The sequence below is a fragment of the Gopherus evgoodei genome, chromosome 2 (assembly GCF_007399415.2).
Source record: "Gopherus evgoodei ecotype Sinaloan lineage chromosome 2, rGopEvg1_v1.p, whole genome shotgun sequence".
NCBI classification, from domain to species: Eukaryota; Metazoa; Chordata; order Testudines; family Testudinidae; genus Gopherus; species Gopherus evgoodei.
The window spans coordinates 276,961,660-276,975,593 of NC_044323.1; the positions used below are offsets into that span (position 1 = coordinate 276,961,660).

Consider the following 13,934-nt stretch of genomic DNA (forward strand, 5'->3'; position numbering starts at 1 on the left):
TGTGCAGGGGAGAGTGTCATGCAAAGGGTGATTCCAAGGTGTGAAGGGGATGGTCTTATGCTAAGGGCAGTGTCCAATGATTTAGGAGATCTGGATTCAGTTCACAGTTTCGTTGCGTAGAGCCCTTCTGCATGTGTTTGGGCAAGTCACTTGATCTCTCTGTAGATACCCCATTAAAATGGGATTAATAACATTGCCCTGCCTCACCGGAGTTTTGTGAGGATAAATCCATTAATGTTTGAAAAGCTCTCAGATAGGTGGGGGGCTTGGACACACAATTATGTGCATTACGAGAGTGTGACAGATCAGAGCCTCTGGCAATGCCCAGCTGCATGCACTGCTGGGGTCTGACAAGGAATTGCATTCACTGCTGGAGTGGGACACAACAGAGCTGCATGCATCCCTAATGCATTCACTGCTGGAGTGGGACACAAGGCTACACACAAACCCTGCTGCATGCACTGCTGGGGTCTGACAAGGAATTGCATTCACTGCTGGAGTGGGACACAACAGAGCTGCATACATCCCTAATGCATTCACTGCTGGAGTGGGACACAAGGCTACACCCAAACCCTGCTGCATGCACTGCTGGAAGGTAAAACATATTTGCATGCACCCTCCCTCCCCCCGACTGCATGCATTGCTGGAGGGTGACACAGAGCTGTGCGCACACCTCCCCTTCGCCCCCACCCCCGCATATATTGCTGGAGTTTGACACACCAGAGCTGCATGCACACACACACACACACACACCCGTTGCATGCACTGCTGTGTGATACACGAGAGCCGCTTTCGCCCATCCCAGTCATCCCGTGTCTTCTGAATGAGGTGGGAGCACCAATGAGAGCGGGCCTCGCTCCTCTGGCCCCTGCCCACTTCCCTTGCGTCAAGGGAACTTTTAAGATCTCCAACTCCGGCCTTTGGCAGCGGCTGTGGAAAAAGCTCCAGGCTGCTGCTGGAGGCAGGCGCGGGGAGGGGGGATGTGGCATCCTCGCCATTGCACAACCCTGCCCTGTTGACAGATAACCTGCGAGTGAGTGTGCGGGGTGAGTCACGCCGGGAGGGCACAGCCCGGGCTGGCTGCGCTGCGCTGCGCTCGCTGCACACACACGCCGAGCCGGAGGCGAGAGGCACCGACCTACCCCGCTCGGCTCTGGGGGACGCACCGCGGAGCCCTTCACTGCAGCAGCAGCTCCCGCCGCGGAGACCCGCCGTGGGAGTCCCCCCCACACACCTTATATGTGCCTGGGGCGCTCCCCAGCCCGGGGACAGCCCGCTGGGAAGCCGCTCGCCGCCGCCCTCTGCCCGCCCGGCTGGGAGCGCCCCCCGCCTCTCCGTCTCCATGAGCCGCAAGACGCAGCCCCGCCGCCCGGGACTCCTGCTGCCGGCCGCCCGGTGCCGGAGCGCCCCCTCCAAGCGGCTGCTGCTGCAGGACGGCTCCAGCGAGGACGCCCCAGCGGCCAAGTGCCCCCGGCTCTCCGAGTGCCCCAGCAGCCCCCAGGACTGTCTCAGCGCGCCGGGCTCGCCGTGCGCCCCCGCCTCGCCGGGCAGCGCCCAGAGCCCCAGCCTCATTGCCGGCTACCTGCTGCTGCCCCTGGCCGACAGGGAGCATGTGTCCCGGGCGCTCAACATCCACACGGGCCAGGAGCTGCGCTGCAAGGTAAGCGCCAGGCGCCCGCTGCCCCCGGGGGATCCGCCTGCTGGGGAGGGGGGCTTGGAGACCCGCTACTGTTCCCTCGCCCAGCCCGGACACTGCAGGCTTTGGGCTCCCCCGTAGGTGCTGGAGCTAAGGGGGCGGGGGGTTGCTTGCTGCACCCCGGGCTTGAAGGGGTTTGCATCAGATACAGGGTTTGCAGTTTGGGTCAGTGGCTCTCAGCATCCCCACTATACACAGTGTTCTGCCGCCACCGCCCTCCCATTGATCTGGCCCGGCCCCGGACCCCGGGGATGGGCAGCCCAGTGGGCTGGGGAGGCGGTGGCAGGCAGGGACTGGCCCAGCCGAGCGCTTAGGTCTGTTATAGCGGTGCCAGGCTGGGGTGCAGGTTGGAGTTCTGGTGAGTTTCGAACGGGCTTCGCCCATGAGAAAAGTTCGATCTGTTCTTTAAGTGGAGCTGCCTAGATCCGCACTTTGGCGAGACGGGGCTCCCCACCAGAGAGACCAGACAGCAAATGTGAAAAATCGGGACAGGGGGAGGCAGGTAATAGGAGCCTATATAAGAAAAAGACCCCAAAATTGAGACTGGCCCTATAAAATTGGGATATCTGGTCACCCTACTCCCAACTCAGATCTCATTGGATTACAGTAACTCTCCTATAGTTAGTAGATGTGGTCTGTGGCTTGTAAGGTGAGAAATAAAAAGATCAGAAGCAGACACAGATTCAGGAGAAACAACAGTCTTCCATGCAAATGCTCTAGATTAAAAGAGAGGGCCAAATGGAGCCCCATCACTGCTGCTCCCTCCTTCTTTCCCCTGCTGACAATGACACCCAGCAGAATTGTTCCTGACTAACCCTGCTTGCAGAGTTTTCCCTGAGATGTCAACAGGGCTTTTAAAGAACACACTATGCTTGTCTGTTGTCTTGGACCTATTTCTGAATGGGCCAGTTGCTGACTCTGAGTTTACTGCTGCCACCTGCTGCCTGGCTCTAATGATGATCAGGAGTGTTTTCTAATCCTTCCTTGGCAGATGGGCCTAAAGGCATCTTTGGGACAAGGGGGGAGGTTTTAATGACTGTAATATTGGGTAATGAAGGAAGAGAAGTGGGAATTATAAGTTGTGTATCCAAGTTTCTCCCCGGAGATATCAAATGAATAGAAGTGATGACATTCCATGTGTATCACTGATTCCAGTCAAGCCTAGGATGTGAGTAACATTTAACCAAGCTTAGCACGTCACCGAGAGAACACTGTCAAATCCTTACAAAACATCTCCCTGCCTGCCATTCCCTGAATTAGACATCCGTGAGTTCAATCGCAGTTTGCATACTAGGACTTTACAGTGTAACCATGATCACCCTTGTGTGAAACCTCAGAGTAACTGAAAGGCAAAACCATCAATTGTCCTTAAAGTTTTCTTCTCCTTCAGATTAACAATATCTAAATATTTTTGGAAGGTATCTCCAAAGCGGCTTTTAACATAGTTGATATTGAGGGCTGGCTCCCATCGAATTGTCTCAGCATTGTCCATGGAAATTTGTTGTATTGTAGACCAGCTTTAGCACTCCTGGTAATGAAGATCCTTTTTTAAAATTTTGTCTTTACAGGTGTTCCCTCTCAAACACTACCAGGACAAAATTCGACTCTATATTCAGCTGCCATCTCATAAAAATATCACTGGGGTAGTGGAAGTGATTCTGGGGGACACCAAGGCCTATGTCTTCCTTGAGAAGGACTTTGGGGACATGCACTCCTATGTTAGGAGCTGTAAGAGGCTGCGAGAAGAGGAGGCTGCCAAGCTTTTCAAGCAGATCGTCTCAGCTGTAGCTCACTGCCACCAATCGGCCATTGTGCTGGGTGACCTCAAGCTCAGGAAATTTGTCTTTTCTACTGAAGAAAGGTAAGCGATGCTCACTGAGTGGCCTTTGTGAAGGTGGCGGGGAGGAATAGCGCTTCTAGAGGAGAACTCTATCAAAGTGAATCAAAGTTCTCCAAGACCTTCCAGGCGGACTAGAGGAAAGGCAGCTTTTTTGGGGGGAGAACACTGTAGAGAAGTAAAATAGGGTTCTAAACCAGTTATCCTCTGCAAATTGTCCTGTGCACAACTGTGTGTGTGTGTTTGCGCATTTGCACACCTAACATGTCATGGCTCTGATTTGTAAATGCTTATTTTACCTCTGAGTTTGACTGTGTACAACTTACCTCACATAGGTTCCTGTCTGATTCAGCAGCTGCTCAGATTAAACTGTTTGGTGTACAAACAGATAGTGATTTCAGAACTTATTAGCTCCAGACATCAAAATACACTGCATTTGAACATCAGATTCAAAGTAAATGAGAAAAAGGCGCAGACAGTAAATGAAACGAGGCTGGGGCATGATAAAACAAAAGGAAAACAACTTTGACGTAAAAAAAAAGGTGTAATTAATTTAGGCTGCAGTACTGTAATTGGATCTTTTACAGATGGACTCTTGTCCCTTTACAAAGACCCACTGAAACCAGTGCAGGGATCTACCAGCACAGATCTCATAGCAGAATGAGGGCCTCAGTGTTCAATTTCTTTTGCAGAAAGGACCTGTAAAATCGCATTTCCGTCACTCTGTTAGTATAGTTGGAGTCGATCTACTCCAAGTTACACTTACAGTGCAAGTAGAAGCTTTGATCCCTCCTCCTCTGCAGAGGACAGGCTCCCTATTTTAAGACCTAAGTGCCACATAATGTGGTGTACTTTGCATGTGGTCAGAGCCCTGAACACCCCCTCCCCACACACACACGCACAAAAAGAAATGAAGGGGTTAAAATGGGGTAAATAATGTTGCTTTTTGAAGGAGGTTTACATCTTATATTGAGAACCCAAATGTTAAATGAGCTCCTTGTAGCATGCACGGCTTAAAGAGACACTGTCTAGTCAAATTTAGCCCAGAGTATAGGCTTTGTAAAAACTAGATTTATAAAATCTAGGTTGATAGAACTATTTCTGACTTTTTTTTTTTAATTATTCAGACAGGAAAAAAAATGTTTAAGCGAACATTTCTGCCCTTGTGTTGTCGCATGGCCCAGTGCAAAACTGAAAGGAACTAGTTTTATTCTAGTGAAAGCTGCAGTGAGTGAACAACATTAACCATGAGAAAACCGTTTTTAAAATTCTTTCACTAGTAATAACTGAGGTCCCAATAAAACATAAGAAAATTTACTTTTTTAAATAATTTTAATTTGGCTAGTATCTCTTAAGTTTGAATTTATTAATGTACAAAGCAAGATAGCTGTTCCAACACTGCCTTTTAAACACTGCTTTTTTTTTAAGCGGAAAAGATATATGTTAACCTACAAAATAGTGAGACCCTTGAAGGAAACTGTTGCAGCTTTTCCCACCTATGATGAGATAAAACCTCTCGCTGAAATGTTAGATTGCACACAGTCTTTCTAATTTGGAAATAAGCATTGCACAGGCTAATGTCATATGCGTCAAATTTGGTAACAAGAGGGTTAAGCAATGTAAGGAGACTCTTAGTCTAAGAAGCACAGGTGCAGTGTTCTAGTGCTGCAGCAGCCAATCGGAAGCCAACAGCATAGGCTGAGTCATATTTTCCGTTTACAGAACCGATGGGTATTTTACATTACGATAGGAAGTCACATTGAGGACACAGTGCAGTTAATGCATTCACGCACCATTAAGCTGTAAGGCAGAACAGAGCCATTCAAGAGCAAAGGAATGGCTGCTCAGCTAATGTAAAACCTTTCTACTTAACCTGAAGTTAGGAACTAGGATAAGCCTATACCTGCAGAAGAGATGGCCATTGAAGCATAACATGTACCGTCATCTGGAAAAAAATATAAATGAGCAGGAGGATTAATCGCCATGGTGTGTGCAGAGGGGATCTGGACTTTGAGATTTAAAAGGGCATGCTGCTGGATGATGCATTCTCATGGTTAAACTGGAAATAGTAATAACACTGTAGTAAATTAACCAAGCACGGTTACAGTCCAACCTAGGTAGAATGGCACTCAGGGATATTCCTCAATTGTGGAATTTTAACAATATAGAGGCTATGAAATAACATTATTTTCCCCACAGTATGCAGTATTGTGTGACATTGTTACTGTAGCTGCACCTTTCTTGCACCTGGATCAGGTCTAGTCTAGCACTCACAGTTTCTCTGCTACATTTTCACAGCTAAGTTTTTCTCCCTTTGGTCATGGTCCAGTAGGGATTGTAACAGCAGACAACCTTGTGTGTTAAATTATCTCTGTGCTCATTATTAAAACAGTTTTGTAACCCATACATCTGTTTCTCTCTTCCTCAGGACTCAGCTGAGACTTGAAAACCTAGAAGATACTCACATCATCAAGGGGGAAGATGATGCTCTGTCAGATAAACATGGCTGCCCAGCCTATGTCAGCCCTGAAATCTTAAACACAACAGGGACCTACTCTGGAAAATCAGCTGACGTTTGGAGTTTAGGAGTAATGCTGTATACCCTCCTAGTAGGACGCTATCCCTTCCATGACTCAGACCCTAGTACTCTGTTTTCTAAAATCCGCCGTGGACAGTTCTGTATTCCTGATCATGTTTCTCCCAAAGCCAGATGCCTCATTCGTAGCCTGCTGAGACGGGAACCATCGGAAAGACTCACTGCTCCAGAGATCTTGCTTCATCCTTGGTTTGAAGCAGTTTTGGAACCTGGATATGTAGACCAGGATATAGGAACTTCTGATCAAATTGTTCCAGAGCATCATGGAGACAGTGATGATATAAGTTCCTTCTTCTGTTAGTCCTGAAATCTCCAAAAACCTCATACAGTTCTCACACAAGGCATCTTTTTTAGGGGTTCATTTTTCCACATTACAGATGCACAACATTCTAAAGTGTCATTATAATCAGAAAAGTGACTATGTTTAAAAAACAAGTAAATAAACAAGGCAGGCAACTACTTACTCAGCGGATCCAGAGTGATATCTGCTCACTCTGTTGGCAAGTGCGTACTATTAGCACTGCAGGGCCAGTACAGCTGTGGAAAAGCCAGCTGGAATCTATTCTGCCTCGTGCATCATCATCAACCACCCAACTGCCGGGTGATCTTTGATTGCAGAATCTTATTATTGGTGATGTAAGAAACAGACAAAAAGATGCTAGGCCTCCCCTTCCCCCCCCCCCCCACAGGTATTAAGTGGAATGTGTAGCACTGAAGATACTAAATGGGGGAAGACCAAATCTGACATGGAAATTAATGAGAGGAATCAGTAAGGAGCACCTTGTTGCCAGTTTTATAGAGTAATTTTCTGACTATAAGTGCACTTTAATGGTGGAGGGAGGTCTTGACCCACCAAGTCCAACAACCTGCTAACTTGTCAGGTAGATCCTGCTATTAGCAGGTATATTATATGAAGCTATTAAAGATCCATCCATAATTAAATGTACAGTGTTGTCTTCCTCTACTGCTTTTGGCAGATTAATCCAGTAACCTTTTAACGAGGAGAAGATATCTGGCCTTTCAGTTGGATTTCATATAATACCATCTCCCTGAACATAAAATGCATTTTTAATTTATTTAAGCCTACCTGTGACAAAGAATATATAATTCTATGCCCTTGTAAGCTCAGAGTGCCATCACATGTCCGTGTACCAAAACACACCACCATAGGTTGGAGCACCTTGTCTTGGAAAAGAGAGAGAAGGGTCTTGTACAGTATAGGTGAACCCTTCTGTTTTCCTATTGGCTCAGTTCTACAAAGCATTGTCTCTTAGGTTTAAAATCCTGTACAAAAACTTGGTTGGTCTTGAAACTTAAATTCTCCAGACATCTGTACTTGACTATTCAGATGTATCATCTGCCTGTGGCTATGTTTGTTTTTCTTAAATTTTTTTTGCATGATTATTCATAATATTTCAAATTTATGTGGATAATGAATGCATCTAAGTAATGATTACTTTCTTGGATTGGGGATAAGTAAAGCCTAGTCCTGCCTAAGATTTCTGCTTTGTTTCATGTTTGTGCCTGGTTGATGATGTACACAAATATCAACTTGTATTAAAAGTGGTTCACTAAGATGACATATACACAGTTTCTAAAGTGAATTTGTTAAACGGGTAAATGACTATGCTGTACATTGACACAATGGCACAAGAATGATGCAGTTATTTTAAGGACTAACCCCTGGCAAGCTACAGTACCACCATGCATTGTGAGAATGCCATATATACCTCATGTACTGTGTACTTTGTACATATATCTTACTGTTTTCAGGGGGGAGGGAGTTGCTGTTGTATGTGTGTCCTAATAACCGAGGTGTCGAAGAGCAGTTTAATGTGAATTATTGTTGGCAATACTAACTTGACAGAATCATGAGTATTAGAGAAGGGTGAAGTACCTCTGTTGCACTAAATCTCTCATGATTGCTTGACATTTGTATCTGTGATACAGTTTAAACCTAAAAAAAGTAAATCTGTATATATTGGTGGAAAAGCTGCCACACAAGCTAAAAACACTGTCCAACCTGTACATATGTATGTATGTGGAAACCTAGATGATAAAGTCTGACTTGTAGAAAAGTTTTAATAAACCTGGTTTCATAAATGTTTGTTCTCAGTTTCATGTTTTTATATGTCTTGAGGTTAAGTTTATCTATTTATTTAGACTTATATTCATCTAAAGTGTATTTTGGTCCTGCAGATACTTTGTTAACATACAATTGTGCGGCTGTTTGGTCACACGGGAGATAATGCTTTCCACTTAGTGCCAAATCCAGCAGTCATCACTCAAGCAAATTTCCCTAATGGAAGCTGTGCCTGAGTAAGAACTGCGGAATATGGCTCGTACCACCTTTCTCCAAGGATTTCAAAGGCCTTTGGGGAAACAGAAATTCGGTATATCTCACAACAGCCCCGTGAAATAGGTTAAGTGGTATTAGATCTATTCTTTAGATGAAGAAACTGAGGCACAGAAAGGTTTAAGGCTCAGATTTTTCAAAAGCAGCTTCTAATTTGGATGTATGCGTGTTTAGATACCCATCTGGCGAAAGAAGGATCTGAATGCTGTTACTTTGCACCTTGCATGGCTATTTGCATCTGCATTGCGGGCGTAAAGCACTACTGTGTCAGAAAGCTGTCATTTTTGCACAGGTGGATATGGCTACATGAGGTGCAAGCCTCTAGAAAATCAGATCTGAGCAGCTGAAATTAGGACCTGATTTTTGAAAATGCAATGTTTAATCATACCAAGTCAGCTGTCAATTAAACCTGGGAATTTTGCTTCTATTTTCACTAGTCCAATGCAGAAGATGGCTTATGTGCCTATTAAAATGAAATGAAAATACAAATAGACATGTTTCTTGGACACACGAGGATTAGGAATATAAATAGTAACTGTCTCAAAGCTATAGAATGCACCTTCCTTAGAGAGAGCTGTCCTTGTGACCCACCCAGGAGTGGTGAGGTCGTCATTATCAAGTATAGAGGAAGAAGGGATTCTTAGTTTTTATTTATACCTTTCACCATTGTTAATGTTGTCCTTGGAGTTTAAATCTGTTTACCAATGCAGCCACTCTATGCAAAATCTTTGCCTGTGTCAAACTATATGTTCTAGAGATCTCCCTTCTAAAGAGTGACCTGAAGGGGAAAAGAGGTGAAGTAATTGGTCAATACAGAGGAAAGCGTCTTTACCTTCATTGCTCCTATTCTCCCATTCTGAGAGACTACTTATATATGCAGTCAGCATATTTTCCATGTGCTTGCTGAGTGTACGTCGGGCACCAAAATATCTCAAGTTACTTTGCTAAAGTTATCCTCATAGGACTTGTATAAATATACACACTACCTAGGTAGTCTGATTAAATTATCCACAGCCCTACCATGAGTTGTATCTTGGACAGAAGCCGTGTTGCATCTTTATCAAATAACTGCAGGCGGTTTGGGCTTTGATAAATGCTTGAACGCTTTCAAAACATTTTTTTCTCCTACAATTAAATCACCCTGATTAGGCCAGCATCTGGGCTGCCCCATGACTTTTTCTCACAGGCGTTGCACTGTTGAGCAATTAGAACAAGTGCAAATGGTAGCAACATCTGCAAACAACCTGAGTGTTGCTTTAAGGATTATAACATCCATTCTGACAGCAGAATAAATTGTTGTTGCTTTGTAACCTCATAGTTCATGCATTATTGTACATGAAGTTTCAGAGCATGTTGAAAGACAATGCATATTAAGTAACTAAAACTTCCATGGTGAGTGTGAGAAACTTTTATTTAGATGAGGCATGAAGTATTTTTTTAAGGGCGCCACAATTCATGCATTTCCCAATGTGACCTCTTGGGCAAGGACTGGATGAGTCTTTTTCTTTTTCTTAGCTAGTCATTGCATTCACCTTGAACCTGCACAATGATGAGTTCCTCCTAGGTTGTGCTGAGAGCCTTCAATTGCTATTGATTTTCCACAGAGTACAAGTGGAGGTGAGATTGCTCAGAAGCTTATAACATTGGCTACCAAAGCATTGTTCCCATTGAGTTTGCCAGTATACAGTTATTTATACAGATTATTTGTATTTTCAGATCTAAATTGATCCTCAATTTTAATTTATTTGGAATTAAAAAAAATAAACAATGGCAAAGAAGTGTAAATTAGAATAATCTAAGTGCTTTGACTAAAAACCAGCAAAGACTGGCAAACACAGCGTTAAGGGTAAAATTGCTTATCCCAGCCACCTGTTCCTGGATCTTTGAACAGCAGGTGATATTTCTCAGGCTATACATAGACATAGTTGGACATATTAAAACATTTTGTGTTTTATCTGTTTAAAAATAAGTGCTGATTTTTTTAGGGAGAGATCCTTAGTGCTCATTAAATATATTTTTGCCCAAATGTGTTGTCAATGAAAAGAGTGATGTTATTTCATAAAGATGCACAAGTTTAAAATTTATTCCCCTTAACTGAATTCTAAAGCTGTGTAATGTGCTCTTTTATAGTTCTGCTTTAGCGGTTTAAGTCCATGACTGAGAGAGAATTTTAAAAACACGTTTCAATCAGTATTTTATTACGCAAGTTTCTATTCAGATTCTCTTTTTATACAAAAGTATATTTGGCAACTTCTTTTTTTATACTGTTAGATTCCATCAGAAAAAATCAGAATGCTTAGCATGGCACAGCATATATACAGTACTGTTATTAATGTGCTATGCAAATACTTTTTAAAAGAATGTCATTTCACACATATGAAAAATATCTTGACTATTTAAATTCTTTTTGCTAGTTACCTTATAAGGTCACATTCTGATTAATCTGTGGCCAAAGTTCATTGTTAAATTAAAACTCTTTTTGACCTATTAGTGGTAAAAGTGATGCAAAATTTGCAACATTTTTTATAATGGATTCATAACTTACAAAATATTTGCTCTCAGAGTGAAATCCCTATGCCACATTTCAGCCTAGGTTAAATTGTTACCACAAAATTAGAATCCTTCAGGATTAGAGTTTAGAGTGAGAAAAACACAATGGAACCATCTCTTTAAAAAATGCCTTAATGAAAACTTGATAGTTTTCTCTGCTCTGTATGTATTTATTTACAGTATTTAACCAGATAACCAAGCTGATGTGCAGCACTCCACTTCCAAATTTGGCTTTGAAGCAGGAGCAGCAGATGTATCAATTACATACAAACATAAACATAACTGTATGAAGCAATCATGTTTCTAACAACAGTAAGCAGTGCACAGAAGACCAAAATAAATAAAATTCATAGAACAAGAGGTAACACTTTTCTTTATACTAAAGTTATGGGACAAAGGGGTGCAAATGCACTTTCCGCTCAAGGGACTTTTACTCATCTTGCCTGATTATACAGAGACAAATGGAGTTTGTCTTCTCACACTGAAATGTGGATGATTAATATCTTTGCTGAACACCAAGGGCATAGTCTCATCACACTGGGTGTGGATTTCTGCATGCAACTCCTATTATTATTAATGTGTAATTTGCAGAAGGAGATGAGACTATACTTTAGTAACATGTTGTGAGCACATATGTGGGCTTATCATTCAAGGAACCATCAGGGTGACAGGGAGTGCGGGCGATGGAAAAACAGCATGAATCAGATACCCTCTGTTTATTTTACAGTTCTGTTGCAGGAAAACATTCACCTCCGCTAACCAGAGCCAACAACAAAAGTTGAGTTTGATAAATTATTAGTGGAGATGTTCTCCGTGGCTTTGCTTAGATTTGACTCCTCTTGCGCAAATTGCAGATTAGGAAAGGATTAAGTAACAACAGCGTGGCTAAAGTATTACACATAACCCTGGCTATTAGCCAAGGAATGTAGCATGCAAAAGCTGACATTGCCTAACAAATCCAATATAGCTCTGGTCATCATAGAAAATGACTCTGGCCATCGCCTAAGGTAGCAGGTCTGTTTCTACTTGGTTACTCAGTGTCTTGCTGTAGCGAAGTGTTCGCTAAAGAGATTTTTTTTTTTTTTTTTTTTACTTCTAGGTAGTGACAAATCCATAAACATATAGATGACTCACAGAAACCATAAATGTAAGTGAGTGTAAAACCATTGTTGGGCCTTACAATAATATTCCTGTCAAGTCTCAACATATCAGATTTGTAGAGCTGCTGCTGTTTAAATGTTAAAGGGTTTCACAGTGCAACCAGCCAGTAGAAACAAAAAATCAGAATAGCTTGGGGCCCAATCCTGCTTGCCTTACTCACGTCGAGGGGTCTACTTTTGCAAGTAGTCAGTGGGACTATTCCTGTGAATAAATGCTATTCGTTGTGCATCAGGGTTGCAGAATAAGGCTCAGAGCCCCAGATTCTCAATGGAGTTCAATGGAAGTTAGGAGCTTAAATACTTTTGAGAAAGTAGTAGGTCAGAGAGACACCACGTGTGTGGATAAAGCAAGCAGGATTTGGTGCTCAGTATCCAGATGAAAGTTTAGGGTATAATCTAGGCTCAAGTTTGATGCTAAATGCAAATTGTAGGCTGTAAAACATGGAGTGTGAAATCTTGGCCCTGCTGAAGTCCATGCCAAAACTCAGTGGGACCAGGATTTCACCCAGAAAGATTATAAATAGAAAGGAAACTGTAATTAAATCACGTTAACTATCACACGACAAGGTGGCCTGATTCTCTTTACCTTGTATGTTGTGTAGTCATTTGTAGTCATTGTGCAGTCTTGTGTAGTCACTTCCCGTGCACGTCAAGGGATGTGTGGGCGAAAAATGTGACCAGATTGGCATGGGAATGTTCTGCACTCATTTGGCCCTGGTGTAAATGGTTGCACAAAGTGCAGGGCAATGAAAAATCAGGCCTGTGGACTGCAAAGTAGTGTTGCCACCTCCTGCATTTTTATCCTGAGTCTTGTGCTTAGTGATGTCTTAGTTAAAACCCCAGCTGCTGAGGTCAAATGTTCTGTGAGCAGCTCAAGTTTTATATATAAAACAGAAAAAAGTAAGTTTCTGGTCCGCCTGATTGTGAAGAACCCAAAATGTATTTTTTTGACAAGCTCAAGATTTTTAAGCCAATCTCATAATTCTGGGGGCCTGACTCGTGCTTTTTGAACATTTGGGGTTGGCAGTTCTGTGAATTCTATGTATCTATTCCATGCTCATTACTTTATTAGAAGCCAGGTCCTCAGCTGACATAAAAGGCCGTCTGGATGTTAATGTAGCAGCACCTATTTACACCAGCTGAGGATCTGTCCCTGCATCTGAGCAGTGGACCAAAAAAAAAAGAGAGAGAGAGAGAGAGATAAAGTCAGTAAATAGTTCTTCTTCCCACAGCACATGTTAGAGGAACTTCGCTGCCTCCTCCTCCAGAATTGTTTACTGACTTAGTAACATTTTTCTCAGGCATTGCTTCTTCTTCTTTCCCCAGGGTTGTGGAGAGGAGCTGGAATTTGCATTTCATCCCGAGGGGGCGAGCTCTCATGCGAGTCTCTTGTGGAAGGGCATTTCACATATATGTGGAAGCCACTGAGGAAGCACGGCCCTTCTGCTTTCACCAGTTTCAGTCTAGTTCTCGACAGTTGTTCCAGATGAATGTAGTTATCATTGATATGTGTGTGTGTGGTGAGGGGGGGGGAGTTGCGGGGTGGGGGTGCACTCAAGATCAACACAAGGAGCTTTTGTCAAAAAAGTGGGATGCGGAGGAACACGTAGGAATGGGGTGGGGGGTGGTGATGCCAGCCCCATGCAGGGTGGGAGCAGGGCCTGGCGAGCAGCCACACTAGTCCCAGCCCTTAGGAAATATGGTCACCCTATCTAGTACATGCATCACTGCTCACCTAA

The 13,934-nt window shown here is 43.4% G+C and overlaps 2 protein-coding genes and 1 long non-coding RNA gene across 3 annotated transcripts in view; all 3 read left to right on the top strand.

Moving 5' to 3' along the window:
- NSMCE2 (NSE2 (MMS21) homolog, SMC5-SMC6 complex SUMO ligase) overlaps positions 1–13,934 on the top strand; it is a 266,354-nt gene that overhangs the window by 195,302 nt on the left and 57,118 nt on the right. The window lies entirely within an intron of this gene.
- On the top strand, positions 918–8,232 carry TRIB1 (tribbles pseudokinase 1). Its single transcript, XM_030553815.1, has 3 exons — positions 918–1,660; positions 3,265–3,557; positions 5,962–8,232. The coding sequence occupies exons 1-3, from the start codon at positions 1,343–1,345 to the stop codon at positions 6,428–6,430; spliced, it is 1,080 nt and encodes a 359-aa protein (XP_030409675.1). The 5' UTR covers positions 918–1,342; the 3' UTR covers positions 6,431–8,232.
- LOC115647103 lies at positions 10,027–13,670 on the top strand. The gene is made up of 4 exons (XR_003999209.1): positions 10,027–10,102; positions 11,216–11,396; positions 12,135–12,182; positions 13,522–13,670. It is a non-coding gene; the product is annotated as an uncharacterized LOC115647103 (long non-coding RNA).

Coding starts and splice junctions, on each gene's coding strand:
- TRIB1 (XM_030553815.1), top strand. CDS start 1,343: ATGAGCCGCAAGACGCAGCCCCGCCGCCCGGGACTCCTGCTGCCGGCC. Junction 1,661..3,264: donor GCCAGGAGCTGCGCTGCAAG/GTAAGCGCCAGG, acceptor TTGTCTTTACAG/GTGTTCCCTCTCAAACACTA. Junction 3,558..5,961: donor GTCTTTTCTACTGAAGAAAG/GTAAGCGATGCT, acceptor TCTCTTCCTCAG/GACTCAGCTGAGACTTGAAA.